Here is a 24,672-nt window from a genome sequence, read left to right as displayed (position 1 = left end):
CAAGGTTCTCACAGAGTGAGGTTCCGCACTTTGGAGCTTCGCTGCAGACAAAAATCTGTGAGGTTATGAGATTAAAAAATAAAGAAAAACACACACTTACCAACTGCGGCCAATGCTTTCAAATCTATCGACATTGCAGAAACACCTTTGGCTCAAATAATCCTTTGCATGTTATAGAAGAGCTCCGTGCCCCGTCTCTCCTGCCTCCTGCTATCTCCCGTGTCTCAAGTTGTACTATCGAGTGCGGCTCTGTAACCCTCTACCCTGAACCATGACACACTCAGCGGTCCCTGACCTGGTTCACAAACTCCAAAGCAGCCAATCAAATTAAGGCATCACAGGGATTGTGACCTTAATTAGTTTGAGAGACAAAAGTTTCTCCAGCAGTTTTTTTTTTTTACTCATTGCACATTCAAGTCTGTCCTGTTGAATGGTAATTATGCAATAGAGTAACTGAACACACCAGAGCACTGCACTGATCATATCTTAGCAGGTAAGAGGCATCAAATAACAACCAAATAAGGTGAAGTGGCAAATATAGAGGCACTTGAAGGCCAAACTTTGGGCTGAAATATTAAAATGAGCATGAATGAATCCACATGTGACAGCTTTCAAAAACATCTCTAATATGACAAATACAGATTTACAGAGATTGACATGTTGGCTTTCGCTAAATATAATCAACTATAAACCCTCTAGCTCAGCTGGAGGCTAATGATGTGCTCCACAGCCTCCAAAGCCACAGCAGGATTCACACAGTGGACAGAGCTGATAAAAGACTTACAGAAATCTTTAGCTGGATAGCGAGGGCCCCGTTTGCTCTGCCGAAAAGAGTATCTGCCTTTTTTGTTTTGCAAAAACTTCTTCATCTTGAATGTCAAATAGCAGGCGGCCTGCTAGCAGCCTGATATCCAATCTGTCTTCTCAAATATTAATCGTTATAAAAGAATGAAAAAAAAAACTTCCCCCCCCGATCACCCTTCAACCCAAAGTCAAACAGAAAGGGTGACGAACTCAAAACATTGCCCCATTCTTCCACCTTGAAACCACAGCAGCGTCCTCATGAGCAAAGGGTGAGTGTGCATGAGAAGCGATTGCAGTCTCTCTGAGAGTGTGTCAAGGAGTTAGTCCTGCGTCTCATCCCTGATTCATCCTAGGGCCAGCCTGCTTGCACAGTGTTAATCAGAAAACTGGGACGCGTGCACCCGCGCACCTCGGTTCCTTAATAATTCTCTCTCCAAAAAGGGTATTGTGAGGCCTCATTTTTCTATAAATACACCAATGTGTCTTTTTCCTCCTCCTCCTCTCTCGGCTAGGTGTCTCTCCGAGGGACCGCTCCTGGCCCAGAATCACTCTGCGTCGATGCAAGGAAGCCTGATGAGTACTAATTGGAGCATCTGCTTGCCTGGAATTCTGTGTCTCCATGTGTGTGAGCACACTGGCATGTTCGGCCCATTGAGAAGGAGCGGGGGCAATTTAAGACTTTAGCCTGTAGGATTAGTAGGATTATGAGCTGAATCTTCAGCGCTCCTCCACCCCTCTGCCATTAATACTGAAGGAACACATGCTCCCCTCCTTTAATGAATACATACACTGACTATAGTGGAAGCATATAGGAATGGTGAATACCATAGGACATGTATTATCAGGTGATAAGTCAGAATGTGTGACAAAACACTGCAGTGTGATACAGTCTGTAGAAGAGGCTGACTTAAAGTCAAAGCTGGAGCGAAAACATTTACAATTTAGGCACAAGACTGACAGCACAAGACAGGTGCAACAGTATACTAGTCTTGAAGCCACTACTGTATGTGTATACATTTTAGGCGATAATGGCTTCTTCTTCCAAATTTGTTTGAAGAAAAATGTGAAAATCCCGGTGAAAATTGGTGTAGTCTATGTGTTGATTTCAGCCCATTCATTCTGTATCTTTGAGTTGGCCTGGTAGCAGTGTGCGTTGCTGTCTGCCATAGTGTCTTTTTTTATCCTAGATTTTTCAAAAAAGTTCAAATCCTTTCTGTGTATTGCTCAGTGTCTGCTGGATGAGTAAATAAGTTCGATCGCTTGCTATCACATTAGCCATTCATTAAGCATAACAACTGTTAAAGGCCATGAAGCTCTGACTCCAAGTGGCTCAAAACAAAATAAGACAATATAATTCTACGTTTAGTAGACATAAAAACACGTGCTACCCATACATTGTATGGTGATACAGGTGTTTTCACCTATTCTGGCTGATTAGATCTCCTCACATGACCAAGTTGGACATGGTGTGTGCAGACTGTATTTGACTGACATCTCACTGACCCCCGTGGTAAGTTCTTCGCACTTGTTCATGAAGTTTGGTGACCTCATGTGACTCTCAGCACAACTAAACCCAACTTCAACCACAGCGATGGTCTAATAAGCCTGAATAAGTATGCAGTCATAATAGTCATAAATTAGTTGTATTATATCATATTATTTAATATTATTGTTAGGGCACCTCAGAAAAACACATTATTGTTAAGTCAGTAGTAGGTTTGTCAGTAACAGTAGGTAACATGTTGCAGTCAGTAAATTTAAATGAGAGTTCATTACAGCTGAAGGGAAAGTGAGGCAGCCTGCAGTGTAATCTGTCATTAGTGGCAAAGCACCCAATAAGGAACAGGCATCCCGGTACCAACTGAATAATTAAACACAAATGGCTGTGTCTCCATACAGACACTGTTCACTTCAATCAAACTCTCGTCTTACACTGCAGCCAAGACAGTTACTTGTGTGTGAGAAGACGACGGGCGGAAAACTGACATTTCACAGGCAATTGAGTCTGATAAAACTGTCTCGGCCTTTTCACTCAGCTTGTAAAACTGTAATAAATCAATACCGGCACTTCATTAGTCACAAATGAGTTGAAAAGTATTTAGAAATTTTCCAACCCCAAACTGTAACTGCAAATACACTCAACGTATTGTGACCGGCCACATAGCTAACATAAGAAACACCTCAAAAGGTCAACACACCAACACAGCACATCAAAGGTCCAGCACAGCCACACATCCCGTACCTTTTCAGACAGCATCCATGGATGTGTGTGCAGAGCTCCTGAGTAATGCTCCCCTCTCCACCACTGTGAGCTGTAATATGAGTGTTGGGCCATGTCGGCAACCAGATCCAACAGGTGTCCTGTGATGCCTTGTTGCATTGCGTGGAGCACTGGATGGCTGTGCCAGAGAGAAACAATACTGAGAATAAAGCCAAAAGGTTGAAAACAGTGCAGCAGTCTTCTTAGGTGGTCTGATTTCATGTCTGGCTTGAAGGAAGCATTTACACGTTATAAACTGACCTCCTGAATCCGAGTGGAAGCTTAAGTGCATCACATCTCCTCTTCATTCAGAAAACAAGACACATTTCTGATAATCACACAGGAGACTGGAAACGTTTGAAGCCTGTGATGGTAACATGACAATTCATTCTGAGAATTTTTACTGTTTGAATGTATTTCTTAGACTAATTTTCTCAATTATTGTAAACTTTAATAAGAGATGTAGTATTATGTAATTACTAATATTTATACCGACGTGCAGCTAGATATTGGCAGATCCTTCCCCCCCACCTTCCTGCAGCAGCGTCGGCCTCAGCAAGTGAGCGCAACATCAGCTGTTAGCTTGGAATTTAGCTACATCAATGCTAAGGAAGTAGCATTGTTTACAGAGCATGTTCATGGACCAAACGTGAAGCTGGTGGCCAGAGCGAAAACCAGCTATGCTGACGTGCCATGAATCACTGAAAGGCAGCTATGTGTGACCTCGACTAGGAGGTAAGGGGGAAATTAATGAGTAAATGCTTTTAGAAAGCGGGAATAAATATGCAGGTTTGCTAACGTCGGGTAACGTTACTGGCGTAAGTTAGCATGCTAACGTAAACTTGTACCTGAGTCGTTTTAGACGACACGCCCTGCATCATTTCGTTTAAAAGTCTTCACCATGTTTACACTAAATTAGCAGAAACACTTAATAGTAACAAAACTATAGCTTCTTGTTGAGTTTGCTACGTGTTCCCTTTGAGTTTGTACCATGAACACCTGTTGTTCTGTGTCCCTGAAGCTGCCGGGTGAGACATGGATTTCCTCACTCTGTTTGCTATCTACGTCGCAGTGGTGCTGACATGTATAGTCCTGGTCTGCAAGTACTCAGGCCAGCAGCAAACCCCCTTTACCGTCATCTTCAACTCTGTAGGAAAGGTATGAAAAGAAGCATTTTAACTGTACTCCCACAAGCCGACACGGTGTGGCGCTGTTAGACCAATATATAACAAATACGAACACAACATGTCCACCGCAATTACAGATGTTGACCATTTTCTTCACAGGTAATTGCACCCTTTACGCCAAAATGGCTCCAAACTTTTTCCCAGAGGACCTTGCACCGGCTGTTTCATCAAAGGTTTGTAGTTAAAGTGTTCCCAGAAATATTATATATAATAAGCCTGTATCTGTATGTGGTCAAATGTTGTATTTTAGCTTCAAACAGATACAATAATGTATATTTGCCTTCAGTGTTTGTCATTTGCTTGTAATTGCAGGAACAACATGTTCATCTACCTGCATATCCTGCTAGAGGGTGCTGTGTATGCAGAGTTCACATATGAGGTGTTCGGCTTCTGCAGGCAGATGGACACCACTCTGACCAGCCTGTCTGTGCCTTACGTCCTGCTGGCCATCAAGACCTTCTTCTTCTACCTCTGCATCAAGAGAGATCCAGGTACATTTTATATTAGCTGAATGATATTCAAACGTATCTGTTATTGGCTGCAATGTTAGAACACATAATATGAGACAGGCAGGTAAAACTATTTTCGGGTGGGATCTGGTACTGGACAGGCCACACAGCATCACCCATGGTACAGTAAAACAGGCAAAAAATATCCTCATGTGAGCTACTGTGCTTATTTCTACTCTTGGCACCAGCCAAAGACCACCTGGTCTTTTCATATTACGGTTTAGTTTATATTTGGTTTGTGCACTTGAATTATTCTGTTGATAACATGCGTACTACGGTAACATTTAATTCAGGATAATTCAAGATTCATTCAATTTAGTCTTAAAGAGTAATGCTGGTCTACCTTTATTAGTAGTTATAGGCCCATGTAGATTGTGAGCGTGCAGAAATGAAGTTGCATTAAGTATCCTAATAGAATGATCTTAAATGACCACCAGACCTCTCCTTGTCATATTAAAGCCTGCAGTACTAATATATGTGTTTCGTTTTATTACACTGCAGTAATCTTCTCTCCCCTCTCGACTCTGGCAGGCACAGTGACAAAGAAGAAAGTCGCCGGCCACCTGCACCTCTATCCGTATGACAGGAGGCTGTTTCACCCGGGAGTCTCCTGTCCAACCTGCCAGCTCCTCAAACCAGCTCGCTCCAAACACTGCAGTGAGTACTGTCTTATCGATACCTGTTGTACCAGATGTTCTGCGCCCTCGGGGTTTGATAATTAAATACATATTGTACTTGTCATTGCTTCCACTGCCTTTACAAAATATTTTACTGGAATTGTATCAATGTTGAGTAAACTTGTCTACCTCTATGGCATTTCTGGTACTCACTGTAAACACTGTCTGTATTTCAGGGGTCTGCAACAGGTGTGTCCAACGTTTTGACCACCACTGTGTCTGGGTGAACAACTGCATTGGTGCTCAGAACACACGTTACTTCTTGCTTTACCTCTTCAGCGTGTGCGCCATGGCAGGAGACATTGCCCTACTAACAGGAGACATGCTGCTTCATGCCGTACTGCGGTCAGGGCTTCTGACGGCCAGTTATATAGATGAGTACGGCCAGCAGCAGCCAGCAGGGCCTCTGTTTGTTGTACAGGTGAGACTCAATACTGCTGACATTCTGTATATTATAAATTCTGCAGCCGTTCTTCTCATGTTGAACTGAAATCATTTTCTTTTTCCCTCTGTCCCTCCAGCATCTGTTCCTGACCTTCCCCAGAATCGTCTTCATGCTGGGGTTTCTGGTCTTTGTCTTCTTCCTCCTGGCGGGTTATGCCCTGTTCCATTCCTACCTGGCTCTTGTCAACCAGACCACCAATGAGTGGTACAAAAGTCGCGGTTACATTTGTCAGCACTGCCACCCAACTGCAACAGCAGACCATCTCTGTAGCCCAGCGCCAGACCACTCTAAAAGACACTTCTACAGCAAAGGGCTACTCCGAAACCTGGGAGAGATTTTCTTCCCTCCACAACCTGTTCAGAAAAAAGACAACTGAGAAAAGATTCCTGCCTTCTGTGTTGTTATGCTGCATTTACTGTACATCCCTTAGGGTTTACTGTCCCTAAGAATTACTGCTGACAGGAAAAATAAAGTTTATTCTCGTGATTTCTTTGGCTCTGGTGTCTGTCTACCACAAGGTGTTACAAATTGGAAAGCTCTGACAACATTGTCAGCAAACACAAAAGTAATCCTTGTTGGATCAAACCGTTGTCTGTTAATTAAATGTTCTAGCTGCAAGCTTAGGATACTTTATTCAATCCCTTCTTATCCTTTGCCTGCCATCAACTAAAGCATGGACGCTTCCAAAGCTGGAGCAAACTGGACAAATGTCCTCCCCTTTTTTACATGTAATTTCTTCAGTACGATCATGGCATTAGGTCTCAACCTTTGAATATGTTGTACTTAATGCATTTTTTTATCAGACGTGTAAATGTTAAGTGTAGGTAGGGATTTAAATAAATAATTTAATGAAATTATGGATTATGTGGATGTCAACAATTGTAACTTCAGGAGAATTTATATTTATATAAATAATGAAATTATTTACGAAATTAATTCTAAAGTTAAAATTCTGTGTCAGGAGGTCAATGAGGCCATTCATTAGTTTTATGAACAACACACACCTCTGCTAGTTGGACATCCCCAGAAGCAAAAATGGAACCTACATTTACATAAATGCGGCGGGCCGGAGATGGAAAACACAACACACTGGACGAGACACTAACAAAATAAATCACAACATTTTACAAAACACAGCAATGTTACATAAAACACATGAACATGTTCTGTTTTGTTAATGTGTTTTCTGTTTTGGTCATGTGTTATATGTAATGTCTGTTTTGTTGATGTATTATCTGACAAGTTTTCTCTTTTGTGAAATCTTGTAGTGTTTTATCTGTTTGTGTTTAATTTGCTGTTGTGTTTTCCACCTCAGGGCCACCATAGATATAGCTTTCTTTAGCATTAAACATGCTTTCCCATTGACTTGCCTAAAGGCTCATGGGAGCTGTAGTTTGATGCAACGACGATAACTTATAATATACTAGTCTTTTTTTGGCCTCTGTAGCATAGAATACCCAGGTGTAATATGCCTCCGTCCTTTTCTGGACAGATACAGGTTGTGAGCAGTGCGTAGTGACAGAAGCGTGCCTGGAGGTGGGACTGGACTCGTTGGTGTGCTGTTCCTGTCCCTTTAAGCCGGTGCGGAAGTAACCGCAGAATTGATGCAACACTCTGTGGAAGGTCAGAATTTCTCTCCGGTGGATTTCAGCGCTACACTTATTTAACCAAACCGGTCGTCACTTGCCACAAAGTCAGGGCGTTTCTACACACAGTACTACCGTACTTTATGACAGCTCTAGCTAACGTGCTCGGTTGGGAAAGCAGCGTGCAGTAACGTTAAGGGTTCGTACCGGCCGTTTTTAAATCTGACAGCGCGTGACGGCTCAGTTTAACTCTTCCCTGATGTCTGGGTCAAAATGCAAACGGCTGAGCGGAGCGCTGGTCAAACAACTGCTGGACTCGGTGGACAGCGTCCTGTTTGACTGCGACGGGGTCATCTGGCGGGGGGACCAGGCCGTCCCCGGAGCCCCTCAAGTCATAAACCTCCTCAAGGAAAACGGGAAGAAGGTCTTCTTCGTCACCAACAACAGCAGCAAGACGAGGAAGATGTACGTCGACAAAATGTCCACGTTGGGGTTCAACGTGAAGGAAGAAGAGGTGTTCGGGACCGCGTACTGCTCCGCCATGTACCTGAAGACTGTGTGCAAGCTGGAGGGCAAAGTGTACCTGGTGGGAAGCAACGCGATGAAGCAGGAGCTGGAGGCGGTGGGGATCCAGCAGACCGGCGTGGGACCGGACCACATCTTCGGGAAGCAGGCCGACTGGGTCAACGTGCCTCTGGATCCCGAGGTGAAGGCGGTGGTGGTCGGTTTCGATGAACACTTCAGTTACATGAAGCTGAACCGAGCCTTGCAGTACCTGACCCAGCCGGGCTGTCTGTTTGTGGGAACCAACAGGGACACCAGGCTGCCCCTGGAGGGAGGCAAGGCTGTCCCAGGTAGGGACACTCACTGGAGACACACAAGGCAGTGGCTTAAAGCAGATTAACACACCGCTCACTTTGTTTTGTTTGTCGAAATATATGATCATATATATCATTTATTTTGTCATGTGAAATGCACGTGAATCATTCATTTAAAGGCTAATCTTGTTGTGTCAGTATGTTGTATGTAAGTTTTTGCTCAGTTGTGTCAAGGCTAGGATGACCAGAGAGCTGAGGCTTATTGCTAATGTACTCATACACTCAAACCTGCATAGAAGCTCAAGAAAAGCACACTGAATCCTGCTTAAAATACCACACACCACAAAAACATGCCTTTGTCCAGGACACAAAGGCATGTTTTTTAAATGTGTTCTAGTAGGTATGCAGAATATTTCCAAATAGGAAGTGTTGACGCCTACCAGTCTGAATCTGCGAGCTCCTCTGCGCCAACATCCATCAAATGACAGAAATATCTCAAAGTTGACATTTCATTTTTGACAACAAAATAAGGCCTTACATTACCTATGGGATCAAACAGTGTCTGCACCATAAACTGAATTCGCAAAAAGCTGACTTGACTGATACAGTGATCAGCCAACCTAATTTCAAGCTCCACAACAACTCAGATTTTGATCCAAGTGGGTTGGTAAAGGTAAATGAAACTGTCAATTGAATTGAGTAACATGTCCCCTCATCCTCTGACCCTCCTCGTCCTCCTCCTCCCAGGTACAGGTTGCCTGCTGCAGGCCGTCGAGACAGCGGCCCAGTGCCAGGCCCAGACGGTGGGCAAACCCAACCACTTCATGTTCGACTGCGTGGCCTCCCAGTTCGGCGTGGACCCCGACCGCTGCCTGATGGTGGGCGACCGCCTCGACACGGACATCATGCTGGGCTCCAACTGCGGCCTGAAGACCCTCCTCACCCTCACGGGGGTCAGCACGGTGGCGGACGCCGAGGCCCATCAGAAGAGTGGCTGCGTGGAGAGGCAGGGGATGGTGCCGGATTATTACGTGGAGAGCATCGCAGACCTCCTTCCAGCTCTGCAGGGCTGAAACCTCTGGACTTAAGTGTAGCTATGTGATAGTCCAGCTTCTGTGATCAGGGGTCACATGCCAGGCTGCACTGTCTTCTAAAAGGGAATACTTTTTTATTAAGATTAAAATCATCTCTACAACAAAGTCACAACCGAGGAGCTAGCTGCTGTGTGACAGAGGAGACATTAAACTAAAACATTATTAAAACCTGCCGATTTAACAAGATAGTGATGATTTATATTAATAAAATAAGAACAATAATTTCCAGTATTGTTTCAATGCAATGTAAGTGTTAAAGAGTTTATTTAGTTACTAAGTGAGTGGAGTTTATGTTCCTTTTTTGGTAAAGGAGTGAGGTGAGTGCACTCTAAAGGCCCTTACACGGTCTGTAATGCAATCTCCTCTTAAGCAACTACAAGTCAAACTCAAGGAGAGAAATGAGCACACAAGATGTGTCAACAGTACAATATAGTGTGTTGAGGTTTACAGCTCTGTTTTATGAAAGTCTTATCAATAACAGGCACAGAACGAGGCTAAAAGGCACTGAACTGGTCTGACTTGAGCTTTCTGTGTTTAATATGTTTTACACACCTCATACATTTGCAGTAACATTCATGGGATGGTGCAATGATACCCAGGTTTGTCAGTGCATTAGTGAAACAGCGATGAACAGAATACATGTTTTTCAATCTTCCTTTTACCATCTGTTTTTATTCCGACTTGTTCTTGACTCCCCGGATCACTGAAAGCAATGCTCAAATATGTAATAAAACAAACTATCTTCACTAAATCAGCGTGTACTCTCTGTGGCTTTGCGTTCAAAGTGAACACACAGCAAGCTTCCCTCTAAGTCCTGTGCTTAAAGTCACCTTGGGCTGTCATCGGCTGGACGCTGCAACAGTGAGAGCAGAGTAGAGTATCACCTCTCTCCTGATGAGAGAGGCTTTCCAAGCTGCGCCCGCCTCACCCCCTTTGTCCATTGTCCGGGCTGGGGAGAGCAGCCAATTCCTCTCGTGTAAGTGCATGTTTGAGTGAGGGGCAATGGAAAGACAGATCATGTTAGAGAGGCATATTAAGTCATATTAGGGAAGACATACAAAAAGGAGGAAATTGCAGGAAGACAAAACTTGAAAATTGAGTTTGGCAAGATTCAGGGTTTTGTGTAAAGTGGGTGTTTTAGGAGGGAAACAGTGAGCCCAAAGGAGGAGGAGGAAGGGGAGGAAGGGGAGGAAGGGGGGGGGGGGGGGGTCTGAGGTCTGCAGGGACAAAGAGAAGCTGGCCAGGTGTATTGAGTCTCAGTCAGCGCTGGTCATGACCACAGCTCCATGCCGATAGCTGCGACAAGGGAGCAGACAGAGTGAGGAGCCGTCACAGGACACAGGATGGTGAGGTGTTGGAAACATTCAGACAATCGTTTGGAGGAAGCACAGTGCACGGTAAGCAGCTTTTAATTTAAACAACAGCTACTGACTGAGGACAGAGCGGTCGAGGCTGGACACTTTTTTTTTACATACATGCAAATCCAGCCACAGTGGCCACATTACAAGCCAGTAACTGTTGCATAATAGAATGTAACTTCCAGATATTGCTTTAAGTTCAATTCTCCGTGGTCAGTCAAAATGTACATAAATTCGGCTGGAGGCTGGTGTTAGTTTCTTAGCATGCTACAGTCTGATGTTTACGTTTCATACCGGAAAGTCAAGCACTGTTTAAATGGCTTGTCGCTGGTTGCGTGTGGAAACATCTCTTCAGGATGGGGGCTCTGCTGCGTCCTCCCAGTCCCACTTCCCACACAAGGCATTCTGGGTCAGCCTCTCAGCCTCTCTGCTCCTGGTCATCATTGCCCTCAGTTTGACGGGGCACCTGGGGCTGTCGCAGCCTCACTCTCAGGTCTGTCACCACACCAGCCAGAACCCCCTATTTCTACCCGAAATCCTCATCGCTTACATTAATCAGTGTTTGCTTTTGTAGTCTTCACAGATTGTCAGAATCACAGTCCCAGATCAGACTGGAGTTCTGATCAACCAGTCAGCCGTTGTGGACCAGCAGAACGACCTGGTGACCTTTTCTGTGACCTCGCAGGCAAATCAGACGTCCACCGTGCTCTTTGATACCAAGCATGTACGTCTAGGGGATATGCATGAGATTGAATGTGTTTTAACCAATATGACACAAGCCACATGGTGTGCCTCGGCTTTCTGACTGTTTTCACAAACTGTGTGATTGGTGGAAGGTCTGCAGATCATGATGATAAAGATGTCTGACTGTCTGCCGTTGTGTTGCAGGGTTTGATATGTTACAAACCTGTGGAACAGGAGAGCTGCTTCCTGCGAAAGATGGAGAAGTCTGACTATGACAATGTGCACTCCCTCCTCCACGAGTCAACACACAAGGTAACGGGCGGCGACATTTCAGCACGTGAGAACTGAGTGGCCATGTTATATGATAGGGCCTCCCTCATTGCGTTCGGGATATGCGAGACCACAAAGCTCAACATGTAAACGCACCAAAGGGCAAATGAAGAAAAAGAAACTTGGGGTTGCCCTTTTAGCTCTGCCAGGTGTTTCTAAAGTCGCTGCCTCGCTAATGTGTGAACTGGCATTTCTGACCGTGACTCTTAGCCTCATCCCAGAAGTAATGCGCCACTGAGCCGGGACCTGCTGGGTTTCATAGGTTTTGCATGACTTCCTCGCAGGTCCGCACAGTCCGAGCGGGGTGAAGCGCACAGGGCCTTGAAGAGCAAGTATAGTCTTCCTCTCTCGCCTCCACGGCTGAATTCCTCAGCACATCTGATCCCTCCAGGCCCCCTCAGCGTGCCCGGGATCTCCTTACAGGAGGCTACGGCAGCCAGCCTGAGCCCTGGAGTGGGCACAATGGCCACTCTGTGTGAGGGCTTTTTGGCTTTTAAAACTCCTCTGTTGGATTAAAACACAGCCCGGTGCTTTAGTTAGCCAGCGAAGGGCCTGTGTGTATCTGCTTTGTGGCAAATACCTGGAGCTCTAATATTGTTGTCCATAGTCTATTCTGAATTGAGCCCTGTTGCCCTCAGATATGATCTGATTCTTAATTGTGATTTGACGATATGAGCGGGTGAATGGCCGTGGCTGTGGTTTAAATGAAGACCAGAGACCTTGCAGGGAAACTGAGATGGACTTCTGTTTCTCTGCCTTATCATCTTTTTTTTCACAATAGCCCATTTCCATGCATCAAAAGCCTCAAAAGTCTCTGTGCGTTTTGTTGTGATCCTGTCTCGTGGTGTCACATGTCTCATACAGCCCCTCAGCATTCAGACCTAGCAGTTGATGGTGGTCATTTAATCTATGATAGGAGAGTTTGTCCCTCTACTCCGCAGCACAATGGTCCTCTTGGTCTTCTGCAGCAGAGGAACACTGGTTGTTACGTGACCCACTCGAGCATAACAGTAGTTTAAGTGGTTCACTATCAGAGCCAATCAGAGGTGTAAGTGGTGCAATTACACACGGCCTTTGTGACAAATAAGAGCGCAAATATACAGCCATGTTGACCTCATCGGTGAGGATATCGGGCTAATAGCAGCTTGAGTTTCAGTCTTAGTTTTCTTCTTCATATCTCCTTTGTTTTGATTCCAATTTATTCATCTTACTATGTCACCGTGAGTTGAATATGATTTCTCACACTTATTAAATGACACTGCAGCTTCAGAGTCTCTATTCATTCCTGCACAGGACAAACCTCTTGGTCTGTTGATGATTTTCTGTTGACATGTTGCGATACTGTCCTTGGCAGAGTCAGTTCCAGCTGTCTGGGAATGAGACCCAGAGGCAGACGGAGTTCCTGGGAGTGCTGGCAGCCAGTCAGGTGGATGTGTCCACGCTGGAGGAGCCTCTCCGGGCTCTGTGTCGGGACGGGTCCGTCCACTGGACCAGGAGGGCAGAGGGTGAGAACAGCCTGACTTGTATTTTAGAAAAGATTGCTTTGACATAAACATCAAATGTCATGTACAAAAAAAGGACAAGGTTTGGGCAGCATGGGCACTCTACTGAAAGTAGAGCTGGCGATACTCGTTTCCCCCATACCGACGTAGCTTTAATACCATACAATAATCAGGCTGCTTTTAGACCATACATTGTAAATTGTAAATATTGCCAAAAAATAAATAGGGACAGGGATTTTGAGACTAATTCAATCCATCATTTTAAATTAGCTGATCAAATAGTTATCATTCATGCCTTAAAGCTGTTACTCCACTATGATGGCGCGTCTCCACAGTGAGGTCGTGTTCACAAAATGTGCATCATGTATAAATCTGTTTTTCTCTGTGTTGTTTTCAGGACCGGGCAAACAGAGGCTGGTCTACTTCTGCATCGACATCTGCTTTCCCAGCAACATCTGCGTGTCCGTGTGCTTCTACTACCTGCCAGAGTGACTGTGCATTCTCCTCCTGTCCTCCCAGCAAAAGATCAGGGAAACAAAGTTGTCTTTTTAGCTCCCTCTACAAGAAAAAAGAAAAAACAACAGAACAAAAGCCAGCTTTGACTGTTTCCTTTGTGCCATACAGCCGCCAGTAAACCAGTGAAGCAGCCAACCCTCCCAGTCCATTTCCATCCTTCCGAGAGAGAAGAGATGGAGACAGGCTGTCACGGTTATCGCCAAAGCCCCATCGTCACTCTCTTCATGTGTAATACCCTCTCTGGTGGCACACCTCAGAGATTACAGAAGAAAGATCCCCTTTTTTGTACGTGCCTCTAATTGTATTTCCTGTAACCCACTGCTGCAGCGTAATTATGTGTAACCGTTCCTGTTGCAACGAGACTGTTTTTATCTGTCCAATAAAAGACTGTTGTGTAACTTCGGCCTATTTTTCTTCATTAGGCTGAAAAAAAAGAAAGAGAATGACAAAACTCAAAAGACTTTACTGTGGAATCACTTTCTGTACATCATTTTCTCTCGACACTAAGAGTCAAGAGAATCACATGAATAATACGTATCACACATGAGAGATGAATAATTTACATAGCACATCCATATGAATAATGTGGTCCTTTTGATACAATAAATATGGTGCACTATAAATAAGGATCTCCTGTTGTGTGAGTGATGGAGTTAAAAACATAAAGGGTACTTGATGAATATTATCCTGTATTTTCATCAGAACTTCTATGCTGTGTGTTGGTACAGATAGTTTCCTGTCTGACCGCAACACGGTGTGCTTGGCCTTTTAAGCTGGACTTTACTCAATGAATGTACGCTCTGGCCTGGCTGCTAGGCTGAATATTTACAGGCATCTGGCCAGGAAGAGCATTGTAGACATCCTGGGACACACACACAGCTGAGATTCATCATAATGTTCAAACACAGGATGATCATTTCTGGGAGACTTTTTAATAATTCCCATTAAAGCCAACCGCACCTCTAGGAATTGAGGCACATTTTCCAAAGAGTCCATTGCTTTTCGGTCCTTGTTCCGCCTCTGCACAGACTGTCTGCCACCTCCTGTCTCTTCATCTCTTTCCTCCTCCTCTTCAGCCCAGCACACTGTCATTGAAGGCCAGACAAACCACGGCCTTCTGGTGGCCGCTGTATTCCCTCTTGATCTCCCCGGTCTCCACGCACCACAGACGAGCCAGGTTGTCTGAGGAGGCTATGGACGGAAACAAGAGTCAGAAGGTGAGTCATTCTAGAACGGTTTTGATGTTAGTATACTGACATTGCATTGTAGTGATAGCCCATTGGCCAGGGCTCATGCACTGACCAGTGACAATATATTGGGAGTCTCCAGAGAAAGCACAATCCCACATCCAGCCTCTGGACGTCTCTCCGGGATTGTTGCTCTTGATGCTCAGCTCCGTCATCAGTGAGAAATTGGACGTCCTCCAGATCTTACAGGTCTGGTCTGCTGAGCAGGTGGCCAACAGACTGGATGCGACGACAAACACGAAAACTAACTTTCTTTTAAAGCAGTCACAATTAATAAGTCTCCAATGGAGCAGATGTGGTACAAATCAACTGAACTCAAGCTTTTTACAGCTACAATAACATTATTGTTATTCAAGAATTAACAAGCAGGGAAAGATTTACAGTGTGTAGGGGAGAAGGGGCACTCACGTGGAATCAGGGCTAAACTTGCAGCGGAGGGAGTAGCGTTTGTGTGCAGGGATCTTAGTCTTGGGAATGAGCTGAGTCACCTCATCTCCGATGCCTCCGGCAAGGTTCCACACATAACAGTTTCCCTGTTGAGGAGAACAAAAGGATCAAAAGGAGGCTGCTTTAGTCATTTAATGTAACTTTACACTCAGAAGTATCAACAAACAGCGCCCTTTTCAGACTGTTTGGGTACTGACCGAGCTGTTGACCGCTGCCATGTAACTGGCATCTGGGTCAATGTGAACCGAGTTGACCGAGACCTCTGGCTCAGGGATCAGCTGTTCATTGTGGTCGGTCTTCAGATCCCAGATATGAATGACTCCACTCTGGTCTCCAACAATCAGCTCGGCCTGAAAAGCATACAACACTGACTGGTTACTGACATTTTTGGGCAGTAAGCAAATACTCTAATTGACTTACAATGACATTAAAAACAAACATACATCCTAGACTACTATAGTATAACCGAATTATGAATCAGTGCACATTGAATGTCTCACCTGGTTGGGATGCAGGCACACACAGTTGATGGGTGCATTGACCTGGAATATCCTCTGACACTGTAGATTTCTTGACCTGGGAGGAGCAGCAGGGATCAAAGTTAGGTTTGTTCAACACAAAGTGAATGTGTTTTAGCATAGCGAGCTTCCTTCGCAGCACCTAAGGTCCCATATGCGAGCCATGCAGTCTTCTCCTCCTGTATACATCCAGCGTCCGTCTTCATGAAAGCCCACGGACGTGATGTTCTTGCTAACACCGTCGTAGTTGATCACCGGGTTGGGGTTGTTGGAGTTCAGGTCGTACATACGGATGTGCTGATAACCTAAAAAGCAGGAGTGTAAATTACTGTGAAATACAGCACCTTTGAAGCTAATGATGCAATCCAAGCTGTGTATTAAGCATGACACTAATATAAGAAGTACGCAGAAGGCTTGAGAAAAAAAAAATCTTTACCAACCTGCAGCTGCAATCATACTCCTGTCAGGTGTGACCTCCAGTGAATTTACTTGCTGGAAGCAAATGTTAAGGAAGTGGGTTGTTTAAGTCTATAAGTCTATAATGTTTTGCTGCTCAGTTATGATTTGTCTGGAGCTGCTCCAAACACAGTAAACAACAGCTCCCTTTGACAGACACACACACAAACGAACAAACAAACAAACACACACATATATAATAGGATACAGAGTCCTGGTGCTGGACTGTCCTGGTGCAGATCCCGCTGTGGGCCTGCCAGAAACGGACAGTGTGGTCGTATCCAGCCGTGGCCAGAATGACCGGGTCGCTGCCCACCGTCCCCTGGTTCACATTCATGCTTGACTGCTGGCTGTCAGTGCACACAGTAGAGGCATGTATGGCACTGCATAGAAATATAACACAGTTTTCTGACTGCCGTTAAAAGTCAACTTCACACAGGAACTTAGTTTAACTTTGTCACACTGTGGAAATAAAGGATTCAACTTGTAACGAACAGGCTAACGTTAGCGAAGCAGCCTAGCTACGTTTAAGGGCAATTCACACAGTAAGCTAACGGTTCTACTTTAAAAGCTAACACATTGTGACTGTAACGATATTTCACTGTAGGCCTTTTTTTTTTTGACAATTTCGACTGCTTAACGGAATGCATATAGTATATATAAAAGTAGTTTTGATTACCTTTGGTTGCTGGTGTTGACGACAAATCAGTACGTCACCGTAATGTTTCCCTTAGAAACATACGACGATGTTTCAAAAGTTCCGTTTTGATAATCAGCGCTTTTCTGCCCTCTACTGACTGATTTTGTCATAGCAGGACAACAGGACGACAGCCTGCTAATTCAACTCATACAGTTAGTTTTGTAGTTTGTTGTTGTTGTTAAAAGAAGTACCAAAATATCCTATAACTGTTGCTTTACTGATGGAATGGGTGCAATTACTTGTATAAAATTTAATTCAGCAAATGTAAAAAAAATGTGTACTCTAATATGGATATAGGACAGAAGATACAGGCCTTTGAACAAGCGAGTCCTTTGACACCGTCATCAGACATTACACATAGTGTAAGTTAAAAATGAGAAAATTGTCTTATTGTCTTTTTTGTGAGTATGGTGCTACTCATCAAATATCCTTTCATGGAACAATAAAGGTTGATTGATGTATCTGACACATAACATATTGACATACAACTGTTTTTCAACTGATAAGTTAGTTTATTTAAGTTTTGAAAAGCAGTCAAGCCAACAGTACATTCTTTAATATATATATTTAAATAAATAAGTTAAATAAATAATGCAGAGATTGTAGCTATAAACAAAACACAAAGCCCACACGTATAAATGACTGTCAGTCAGAACAGTACCACACAGCAGGTAAAGCAGCCAACTGCAACATGAGCTTTCCTGCTCAGTCAGTGTGCGTTGTGATCACAGCCGCTGCAGCAGGGCAGACATGTGCTGTTTCACCTCTCCGGGGTCAGCCAGTGAGCAGGCCAGGACCACCCCCCTGATCCCAGTCCTCACTTTAGTGGAAGGGAGTATCTACAACATAGTATAAGACTTTTTATGCACGTGATTTGCTTTTATAGCTAACACAGCCACACAGCATAGAATCAAAAGCTACAATACCTTTACATATATTTTGCATCTCTCCAAAAGAAATTTCCACTTCATTGTCGTCCGCTCGTCGTCAGTCAAACTGGTAAACTCCTCAGTCTGCAACAGATGAAGTGTTTATCTCATAAGCCTTTCATGTGTCGGAATTGAAACTACTATAACTGCAAAATATGAAATATGACATTGGATTAAATACATTTAACTAACAGCAAATATTTCCTGATATTAACGTTTCTTATTATTTTCAACACGTGCCGGTATTCATCTCTCTTCTCGTCTTCTTTAATCCCTACACACAGGAGCTACTACATGTGCAATGGAGGCTGAATAATCATCCCTCTGTGAAGTGGTACTGACCGTGCAGCCGAGTGTCTGCTCTGCCACTGGGCTTCTGAGGGTGCAGGCATGCAGGGTGCCGGTGTGGTCTGTGAAGTCCACCAGCAGGTCAAAGCCCGTGTTGGCTGAAAAGGCCTGATCCCTCCCTGGACACAACTGGTTGCTGCAGCTCTGCGTGTCCGCATCCACCTGAAACTTGCACCTGGAGCTGAGGGTGGAGAGAAAATTGTTTATAGTTCATCATGAGAGGCAGACAAACTCATTTATTTCATTCAACATGTTCAAATGATTGAAGTACAACATCAGAGTTGTGAGGGGGGGGGGGGGTAAATACAGCAGCTATTCAATGATGCATCCACTCTGTGCACTTGTGTGAACTCACCAACGCGTCCTGATGACTTTTGAAACCGAGGAGTCGAGGTCGAGCTTGGAGATGAAGCTGTATGTGATGCCAAAGAAAGCCTCGGGATTCTCCAGGGCCTTCTGCTTCAGCTGGCTCACTGTGTACACGTCAGTGATGCAATCCACTGCAGAGACAAACGCAGCACCACATAAACATGTCTGCAGTCTTTAAACAGGCAATGACACAGGCTGCACTTGTCACACATCGGATAACTTGAAAAAAATTACGTTTTTTATTGTCAACAATGAAAAGACCAAAAAAAAAGGAACTGCACGTTTGTGCGCCTATCAATATTTACTGGCTTCGACAAGTCAAATGGCGATGTGTTTGTTAATACTGTAGTTTTTGGACAAAGTCTGAGGCACACAGAGAGAGAACAAGCTACATGTTCAAGTTTTGTCTTTTCATGGGATTGGTTGACAGTAAGAACAATATAGAACAACAGAAGACTTATCCTTTTAAAGCACAAAAATATGATTTTAGCCATAATCACGCCTAGAACTTGATCATTGTCCACTAGATTTGACCTGTATCATGGAGGGCAATTACAGTACATAATGCAGTGTCTATTACCATCATGAGCCAAGGGGAAATTTAAAAGTGAGAAAGAAAAGACAAAAGTAGGAAAAATAAGAGCTGAGGCCTAAAATACAAAGAACATTTTACATCAAGATCCAACGAGGCTTCTACTCGTAATACTAACAGTATCAGGATGAGAGGGACTCTTCACTATAACCTACCAGGAACATCTTCTGACTTCTCATCTTGATCCAGAGCACCAGACTCAGACACTTCTTTAGCGTAGCTGAACAGCAGGCTGGCCTCTCTGGTGTCTGAGAGCAAATTATTACTGACTATACTCTACTTGCACAGCAGGAAGATGATATTGGTATTGCTGGTTGGTTGGTTTCCCAAAATGGCATTTTGCACAATGGACGGTTATGTTGGATCTTATGTTTTGTAGATGTCGGTGTGATGTCTTACCAGGATTGACGGTGATGATGGTTTTCGAGTTAACGGTTGCTGCCATGCTGTTGCGAAAGCTGTCAAAGTTAATCTTTGCATCGGCTATGAAGAGCACTTTGAATGAAGAATAAAAGTTAAAACAACAGTAAGTTATCTTTAACGTAAACACACAGTTACAGCTCAGATATCCACTTCCTTGTTTCTCTACAGTGCAGTATGTTAATGGGACACGACAGGCAGGAATAACAGTCAAATAAAGATTCATTTTGTGGCTGAGAACGAGCAGCAGCTGTTAACCTACCCGTCTCCTTGGGTATCAAAGTTTGCACGAGCTGAATGGCTTCTCTGTCCCAGCTGTGAGTGGAACAGAGGTCAGGGAGTTACTCAGGGGAGCGCACAGTGAATATCAAACACACATGGAGTTCAGCAGGTTAATCTAAAGCTTCATGTCACCAGAGTAAATTTGCGGGAACCTAAAGATACACGGAGGGGATCCAAGGGGCCAATGAGATGGAATATGGCACAAAAGCAACACAAGAAATAAATCTTTATTCATTTTCATTTTCCAAATGAATAAAGGAGCGTGACGCACCAGACGAGAGGGAAGGAAGGGACGGAGTCATCAAAGAGCTTCGCTTCCAGCCTCTGCCCTTTACGTCTGTCTGAAGTGGTGAACAGCTTCAGCTCTCCGATCTGAAAATGTAAACACAATCATCTGAAGTTCCTATCAGAATATCTTCCCTTCCTGCAGAAGAAAACCCCGCAGTGACATTAAGTGCAGGGTCTGGCCTCTCTCTGAACTCTGAGGCATGTCTTTAGGGCCATTATGGTAAGTTGGTGTTCAAGCCAAACAACATACCACCATGTAACCACACAGACAAAACACACACAATGTAGTCTATTAGGCAATTTAAGGAGATATGAATATGAAGATATGAATTCAGTCAATTTAGAAAACTTTTTCAAACTTGTTTTAACCGGATAAATATTTGCTCAGCATCCAAACTCATTGTTAACAACATCTCACTCAGTGCTTATCAGGCTTCCCACCGTGGCCTCAGTGACAGGTTCCATGACTTTTCCATGACTGACTTTCACAATGTTACATCGGACCACTCTTTAACAACCCTTCCCTTCTTGTTAATGTTGTTTTTCAGCTAAGGAAAATTTAACAGCCCATTTTCCACCATAGTTGAGCCTACTGTGGAGAGAAGGACAGCTGAAAAACCACCATCTAATGCAATCAGTGTGTGTAAAAGTTGGAAAATGCATTTTGGTTTCTCAACGAGTTTATCAATTTCCCTCACATTCCCTGTTTGACAAACACCTCAAGAATCAATAAAAAAACCAGTTTGAACCATGTTTGATTCAACAACCAGCACTTATTTTATTTATTTATTTAATTATTTAAATCGTGACCGTTGGCCCACCAAGATCTGCCCAGCAGGATTCAAACTGATTTTGTTTTTAATAAGTTGATCATATAAACATGCTATAAATTTAAATAAAGGGGGGGGGGGGGGTTAAAAAAATAAAGCACTAAAAACACAAACTGATGACTCAGCACACGTCCCCTTAAAGGAAACATCCACTCTGAAACACTCTAATGAGGCAGCTATAAGGTGTCTTTTTCTTCTTAGCCAAACATGAACAAAGCTGTACCATGATTCTGAATATTAGTCCCAGTGGATTTAACAGACCACTATTAAAAGTAATCAAATGTTGCATATAAGTGGACATGTTGTCAGTAAAGTATGAAACTTAAGGGAATAGTTCTGGAAACATTTTGGGAAATACACCTATTTGCTTTGTGGCGGAGAGTTGGATTAGAAGATTGATACCACTTTTATGTCTGAGCCAGCGTTCGGTTACGTAACAAAGTCTGCCTACCCCCCTGTAAAATGATGAAAAACACACATCTCTTCATGTGTACAGAAAGGCATTCTGGGATGAGTAGGAAACAACTTACGTAAGTGAAAGATGAGGCAGGTTGATGGAAATGTGGGCACACTGAATGAGTTCATTAAAAGACAGTAAAAATAACTCCTAGAAACTGATACATAAGAGTGTGAATGTATTAAAGTTGAACCTCTCCTTTAATACTATTAAATAATTGAAAGACTGTGGCCTTAAAGTGCCCTACCGACTTCACTGCAGCCAGTATATTTATCACAGTGCCATCCAGCCTCTGCCCGTTGGCCACAATGTCTCCCAGAGAGTAGAAATCTCTGGGGTCCTTCCCCGGCAGGTGGATGAGTGGCAGCAGCCTGTCGATGGTGTCCATGTCAGCACACAGAAACACCTGAGAATGAGCCTCCGTCACCAGCAGCCTGTAAAGGCTGAGACAGAAGATACAGGCTGCCTTTGAACAAGCGAGTGCTTTGTCATCAGACATTATACATAGTTACATCATATTTAACACAGTTTAACAGTGTTAAACTCACTCGCCTTCAGCTATCTAAAAGCCCCATGATGAAGACTATGATTCTTCTACAACATCTGTGTGTTAAGTGTTAATTACCTTGGTGTTGTAGGACAGAATCTCTCCCCTTTCTCTGGGTCTTTGCAGGAAACTAAAGGATTTTCAATGACAACTGGAAAAAATAAGAAGAAAAACATTTGTGTCATTAAGTTTATCTTTTAGCTTTAGATTTAAAGTTATTAAATGTTTTTAAAATGATCTTGTTACTACATTGTTTTTTCAATAAAGATGTTTTGTGTAGCTTGATTTTCATTATACAAGTAAAGATGTAAGATATACATTTTACAGCAATTAATAATTTTACAATCAAGAGCAGTGACTTCCTAGGCTTAATTTGATGACATTCAAACACTCACATTTTAAATAAGACACTGGTCTAAGCTGGACATGACTAAAGCCTAATGTTGTGCTATGTTCGTGAATCTGGAAACTGAATATTGGTAAAAAATTACACACATATTTTTGCCAAATCCGCACATACTCAAGGATTTTTAAGGCATTTTAAGAGTGACTTTCTCACCACAGTCTCCGATGCTGAAGCTGCTGGAGAGCCCAATAATGTATCCATCGTTTCCCCAGGCTGTCACATTAATGAAGAAATCAGGTGAGTCCTTAACGGTGAAGCCAAAAGTGAACCTGTCTGTACCAATATCTGCAATTCAGACATCAAGGTTTGGTTAGTATTGCAGTTGCAGTGGAAAGGAAGCCGAGAGAAAAGTTCAGAGAAGGGATATTGATTCATCTGTTCTCCAGAAGAGGGGGCTTGTGCACAAGACACTGTCGTGCAGTGCTGCTGGGGGAATTTGTCATTGAAAGTAACAGCTGAGGTGCACTAATATCAAGAGATACTAACTTTTTCTGTCAGGAAAGCTTTTGACATCAGTTTTCCCAATGATGATGCCTGCCACTTTCTGAAAAACATTACAAGGGCAATGAGCGTGCAGACTATATTTTAACAGACACAAAACAAACTGGGAAAAACAGGCCTGAAATACATCCCATTCCACCAGTGTACAACTACATTTTAAGACAATTATTCCTCGCTATTAGACACTGATTTAGTTTTAAGGGATGCTACAAGAAACATATAAGAAAAATATATGTAATTGCTTTAACTGACATGACACTGAACTCACCGGATGAGAGAAGTTGGGATGCAGCTCAGAGATGGCAATGTAGGTCTGAGCAGCCATTTTGTCAGTTCATAAATGAAACCCTATCCAGTTTTTATTACATTCACGGATTCTGTAAAATGTGGCAAAACAAATAAAATAATGAGAGTGAACATTTGGGTTTTAATTCCACCTGGATAAAAAGTATTAAAGCCTTTCCGGTTTTCCTAGCTAATTCCTGAGACCTTAGCTTAAAACGAACACACTAGCTAGCTAATAGTGAAACAAGGCTAATGTTAGCTGACGTGTTCACTGTTATCACAGCTCTAACTAACAACCTGGAGGGATTTTATCAGATTTTTTAGTCTAGTTTGATTAATTTCAGCTATATCTAAGACATTTTGCTGTTTTTATTAGTGTATTTTTTACCTGGGTCTGTTTCCTCACAGTTTATTCCAGTTTTTCGCTGCAAAACTGTTGAACCTCAGATGCCGCCTTCAAATGCAGTCAGAAAAATAAGAATTTAAAGTAGTGCTAATCTGAGAAGAAAAAAGTAGAATGATGAGTATCGAAGTAAAAAAAATGTCTGACAGGGTGGATATGTTTTAGCAATATGTTTTATAAAATATGTATTTGCTATATATTATATGTTGTAGCCTAACTGTGAGAACAAATGAAAGAAAAATAACAGATCAATAAAGTTGAAACCAATTCAAATGCATGATGTTACATACATACAGTTTCTTAATTTTTGAAAATCCAACAATATATAATCAGCACATGTGGCAAATATGGGTACGCCTATATCCCACAGGCAGAAATTAAGACTCCATCACACAAGCTGAAGTAGATGCATCTCAACTTTCTTTGTACAGTAAAATAAAACAACATCACCAATTACCAGAGCTTACTTACTAAACCATTACTTCTCTTAAGTTGTCAGTCTCTTGTGATTTTGCTGTACAAGCTCTGTGCTGGTGTTCACTCATGGAGCAAGACATTTGTGAGAAGCACACAAAGGCAAACATGCTTGCTCTCCAGCTATTTTTTCCCAGTTCATCTATCCGAAAAAAATTGGCTGCATTTTTGTAAGAGGCCATGTATTTTTTTTAACTACATATTTTTTTCCTTTATAAAAAAATTCCAAAACAATTTAACATACATTTATATCCTGGTAAAAATTGCTCATTTAGACATTAGAATGTGACCCTGCTGTAATTAAACACCTACTTTATTGATTTGTCATTTGTTTGCAATATTTAGATGAGTTACCACCTACAGCCATGAAGATATGTATAATAAAACACTTTTTACACAAGGC

General features: G+C 43.0%; 5 protein-coding genes across 6 annotated transcripts; 3 read left to right on the top strand and 2 right to left on the bottom strand.

Annotated features, from left to right (window-relative positions):
• The first annotated feature begins 3,677 nt into the window (after nucleotides 1–3,677).
• zdhhc4 (zinc finger DHHC-type palmitoyltransferase 4) lies at nucleotides 3,678–6,370 on the top strand. Of its 2 annotated transcripts, none has more exons than XM_070927184.1 (7): nucleotides 3,678–3,799; nucleotides 4,086–4,222; nucleotides 4,351–4,424; nucleotides 4,648–4,742; nucleotides 5,292–5,417; nucleotides 5,614–5,858; nucleotides 5,959–6,370. In XM_070927184.1, exons 2-7 carry the CDS (start codon nucleotides 4,100–4,102, stop codon nucleotides 6,256–6,258), a joined length of 963 nt encoding a protein of 320 aa, XP_070783285.1. In that variant the 5' UTR covers nucleotides 3,678–3,799; nucleotides 4,086–4,099; the 3' UTR covers nucleotides 6,259–6,370. The 2 variants fall into 2 exon arrangements, with proteins under 2 accessions (XP_070783285.1, XP_070783284.1); XM_070927183.1 differs by having other exon boundaries at nucleotides 4,564–4,742.
• A 1,243-nt stretch (nucleotides 6,371–7,613) lies between these two features.
• pgp (phosphoglycolate phosphatase) lies at nucleotides 7,614–10,131 on the top strand. The gene is made up of 2 exons (XM_070927384.1): nucleotides 7,614–8,322; nucleotides 9,034–10,131. The coding sequence occupies exons 1-2, from the start codon at nucleotides 7,728–7,730 to the stop codon at nucleotides 9,357–9,359; spliced, it is 921 nt and encodes a 306-aa protein (XP_070783485.1). The 5' UTR covers nucleotides 7,614–7,727; the 3' UTR covers nucleotides 9,360–10,131.
• Nucleotides 10,132–10,723: 592 nt separating this feature from the next.
• On the top strand, nucleotides 10,724–13,746 carry bricd5 (BRICHOS domain containing 5). Its single transcript, XM_070927692.1, has 6 exons — nucleotides 10,724–10,777; nucleotides 11,094–11,231; nucleotides 11,313–11,462; nucleotides 11,627–11,734; nucleotides 13,107–13,257; nucleotides 13,652–13,746. The coding sequence occupies exons 1-6, from the start codon at nucleotides 10,724–10,726 to the stop codon at nucleotides 13,744–13,746; spliced, it is 696 nt and encodes a 231-aa protein (XP_070783793.1).
• A 496-nt stretch (nucleotides 13,747–14,242) lies between these two features.
• Nucleotides 14,243–17,161, bottom strand: mlst8 (MTOR associated protein, LST8 homolog (S. cerevisiae)). The gene is made up of 9 exons (XM_070927310.1): nucleotides 17,118–17,161; nucleotides 16,647–16,821; nucleotides 16,423–16,474; nucleotides 16,125–16,287; nucleotides 15,965–16,040; nucleotides 15,662–15,814; nucleotides 15,426–15,550; nucleotides 15,073–15,236; nucleotides 14,243–14,961 (listed from the first exon to the last, which is right to left on the bottom strand). Exons 2-9 carry the CDS (start codon nucleotides 16,773–16,775, stop codon nucleotides 14,843–14,845), a joined length of 981 nt encoding a protein of 326 aa, XP_070783411.1. The 5' UTR covers nucleotides 16,776–16,821; nucleotides 17,118–17,161; the 3' UTR covers nucleotides 14,243–14,842.
• Nucleotides 17,162–17,863: 702 nt separating this feature from the next.
• On the bottom strand, nucleotides 17,864–23,432 carry meiob (meiosis specific with OB-fold). Its single transcript, XM_070927546.1, has 13 exons — nucleotides 23,376–23,432; nucleotides 23,093–23,150; nucleotides 22,760–22,891; nucleotides 22,279–22,351; nucleotides 21,901–22,096; nucleotides 20,350–20,450; nucleotides 20,059–20,111; nucleotides 19,776–19,871; nucleotides 19,532–19,624; nucleotides 18,771–18,915; nucleotides 18,410–18,596; nucleotides 18,065–18,151; nucleotides 17,864–17,977 (listed from the first exon to the last, which is right to left on the bottom strand). Exons 1-13 carry the CDS (start codon nucleotides 23,430–23,432, stop codon nucleotides 17,864–17,866), a joined length of 1,392 nt encoding a protein of 463 aa, XP_070783647.1.
• Nucleotides 23,433–24,672: the final 1,240 nt, after the last annotated feature.

Source organism: Enoplosus armatus, chromosome 20 (genome assembly GCF_043641665.1).
Source record: "Enoplosus armatus isolate fEnoArm2 chromosome 20, fEnoArm2.hap1, whole genome shotgun sequence".
Taxonomy (NCBI): domain Eukaryota; kingdom Metazoa; phylum Chordata; class Actinopteri; order Centrarchiformes; family Enoplosidae; genus Enoplosus; species Enoplosus armatus.
This window is presented reverse-complemented; position numbering and strand designations above follow the sequence as displayed.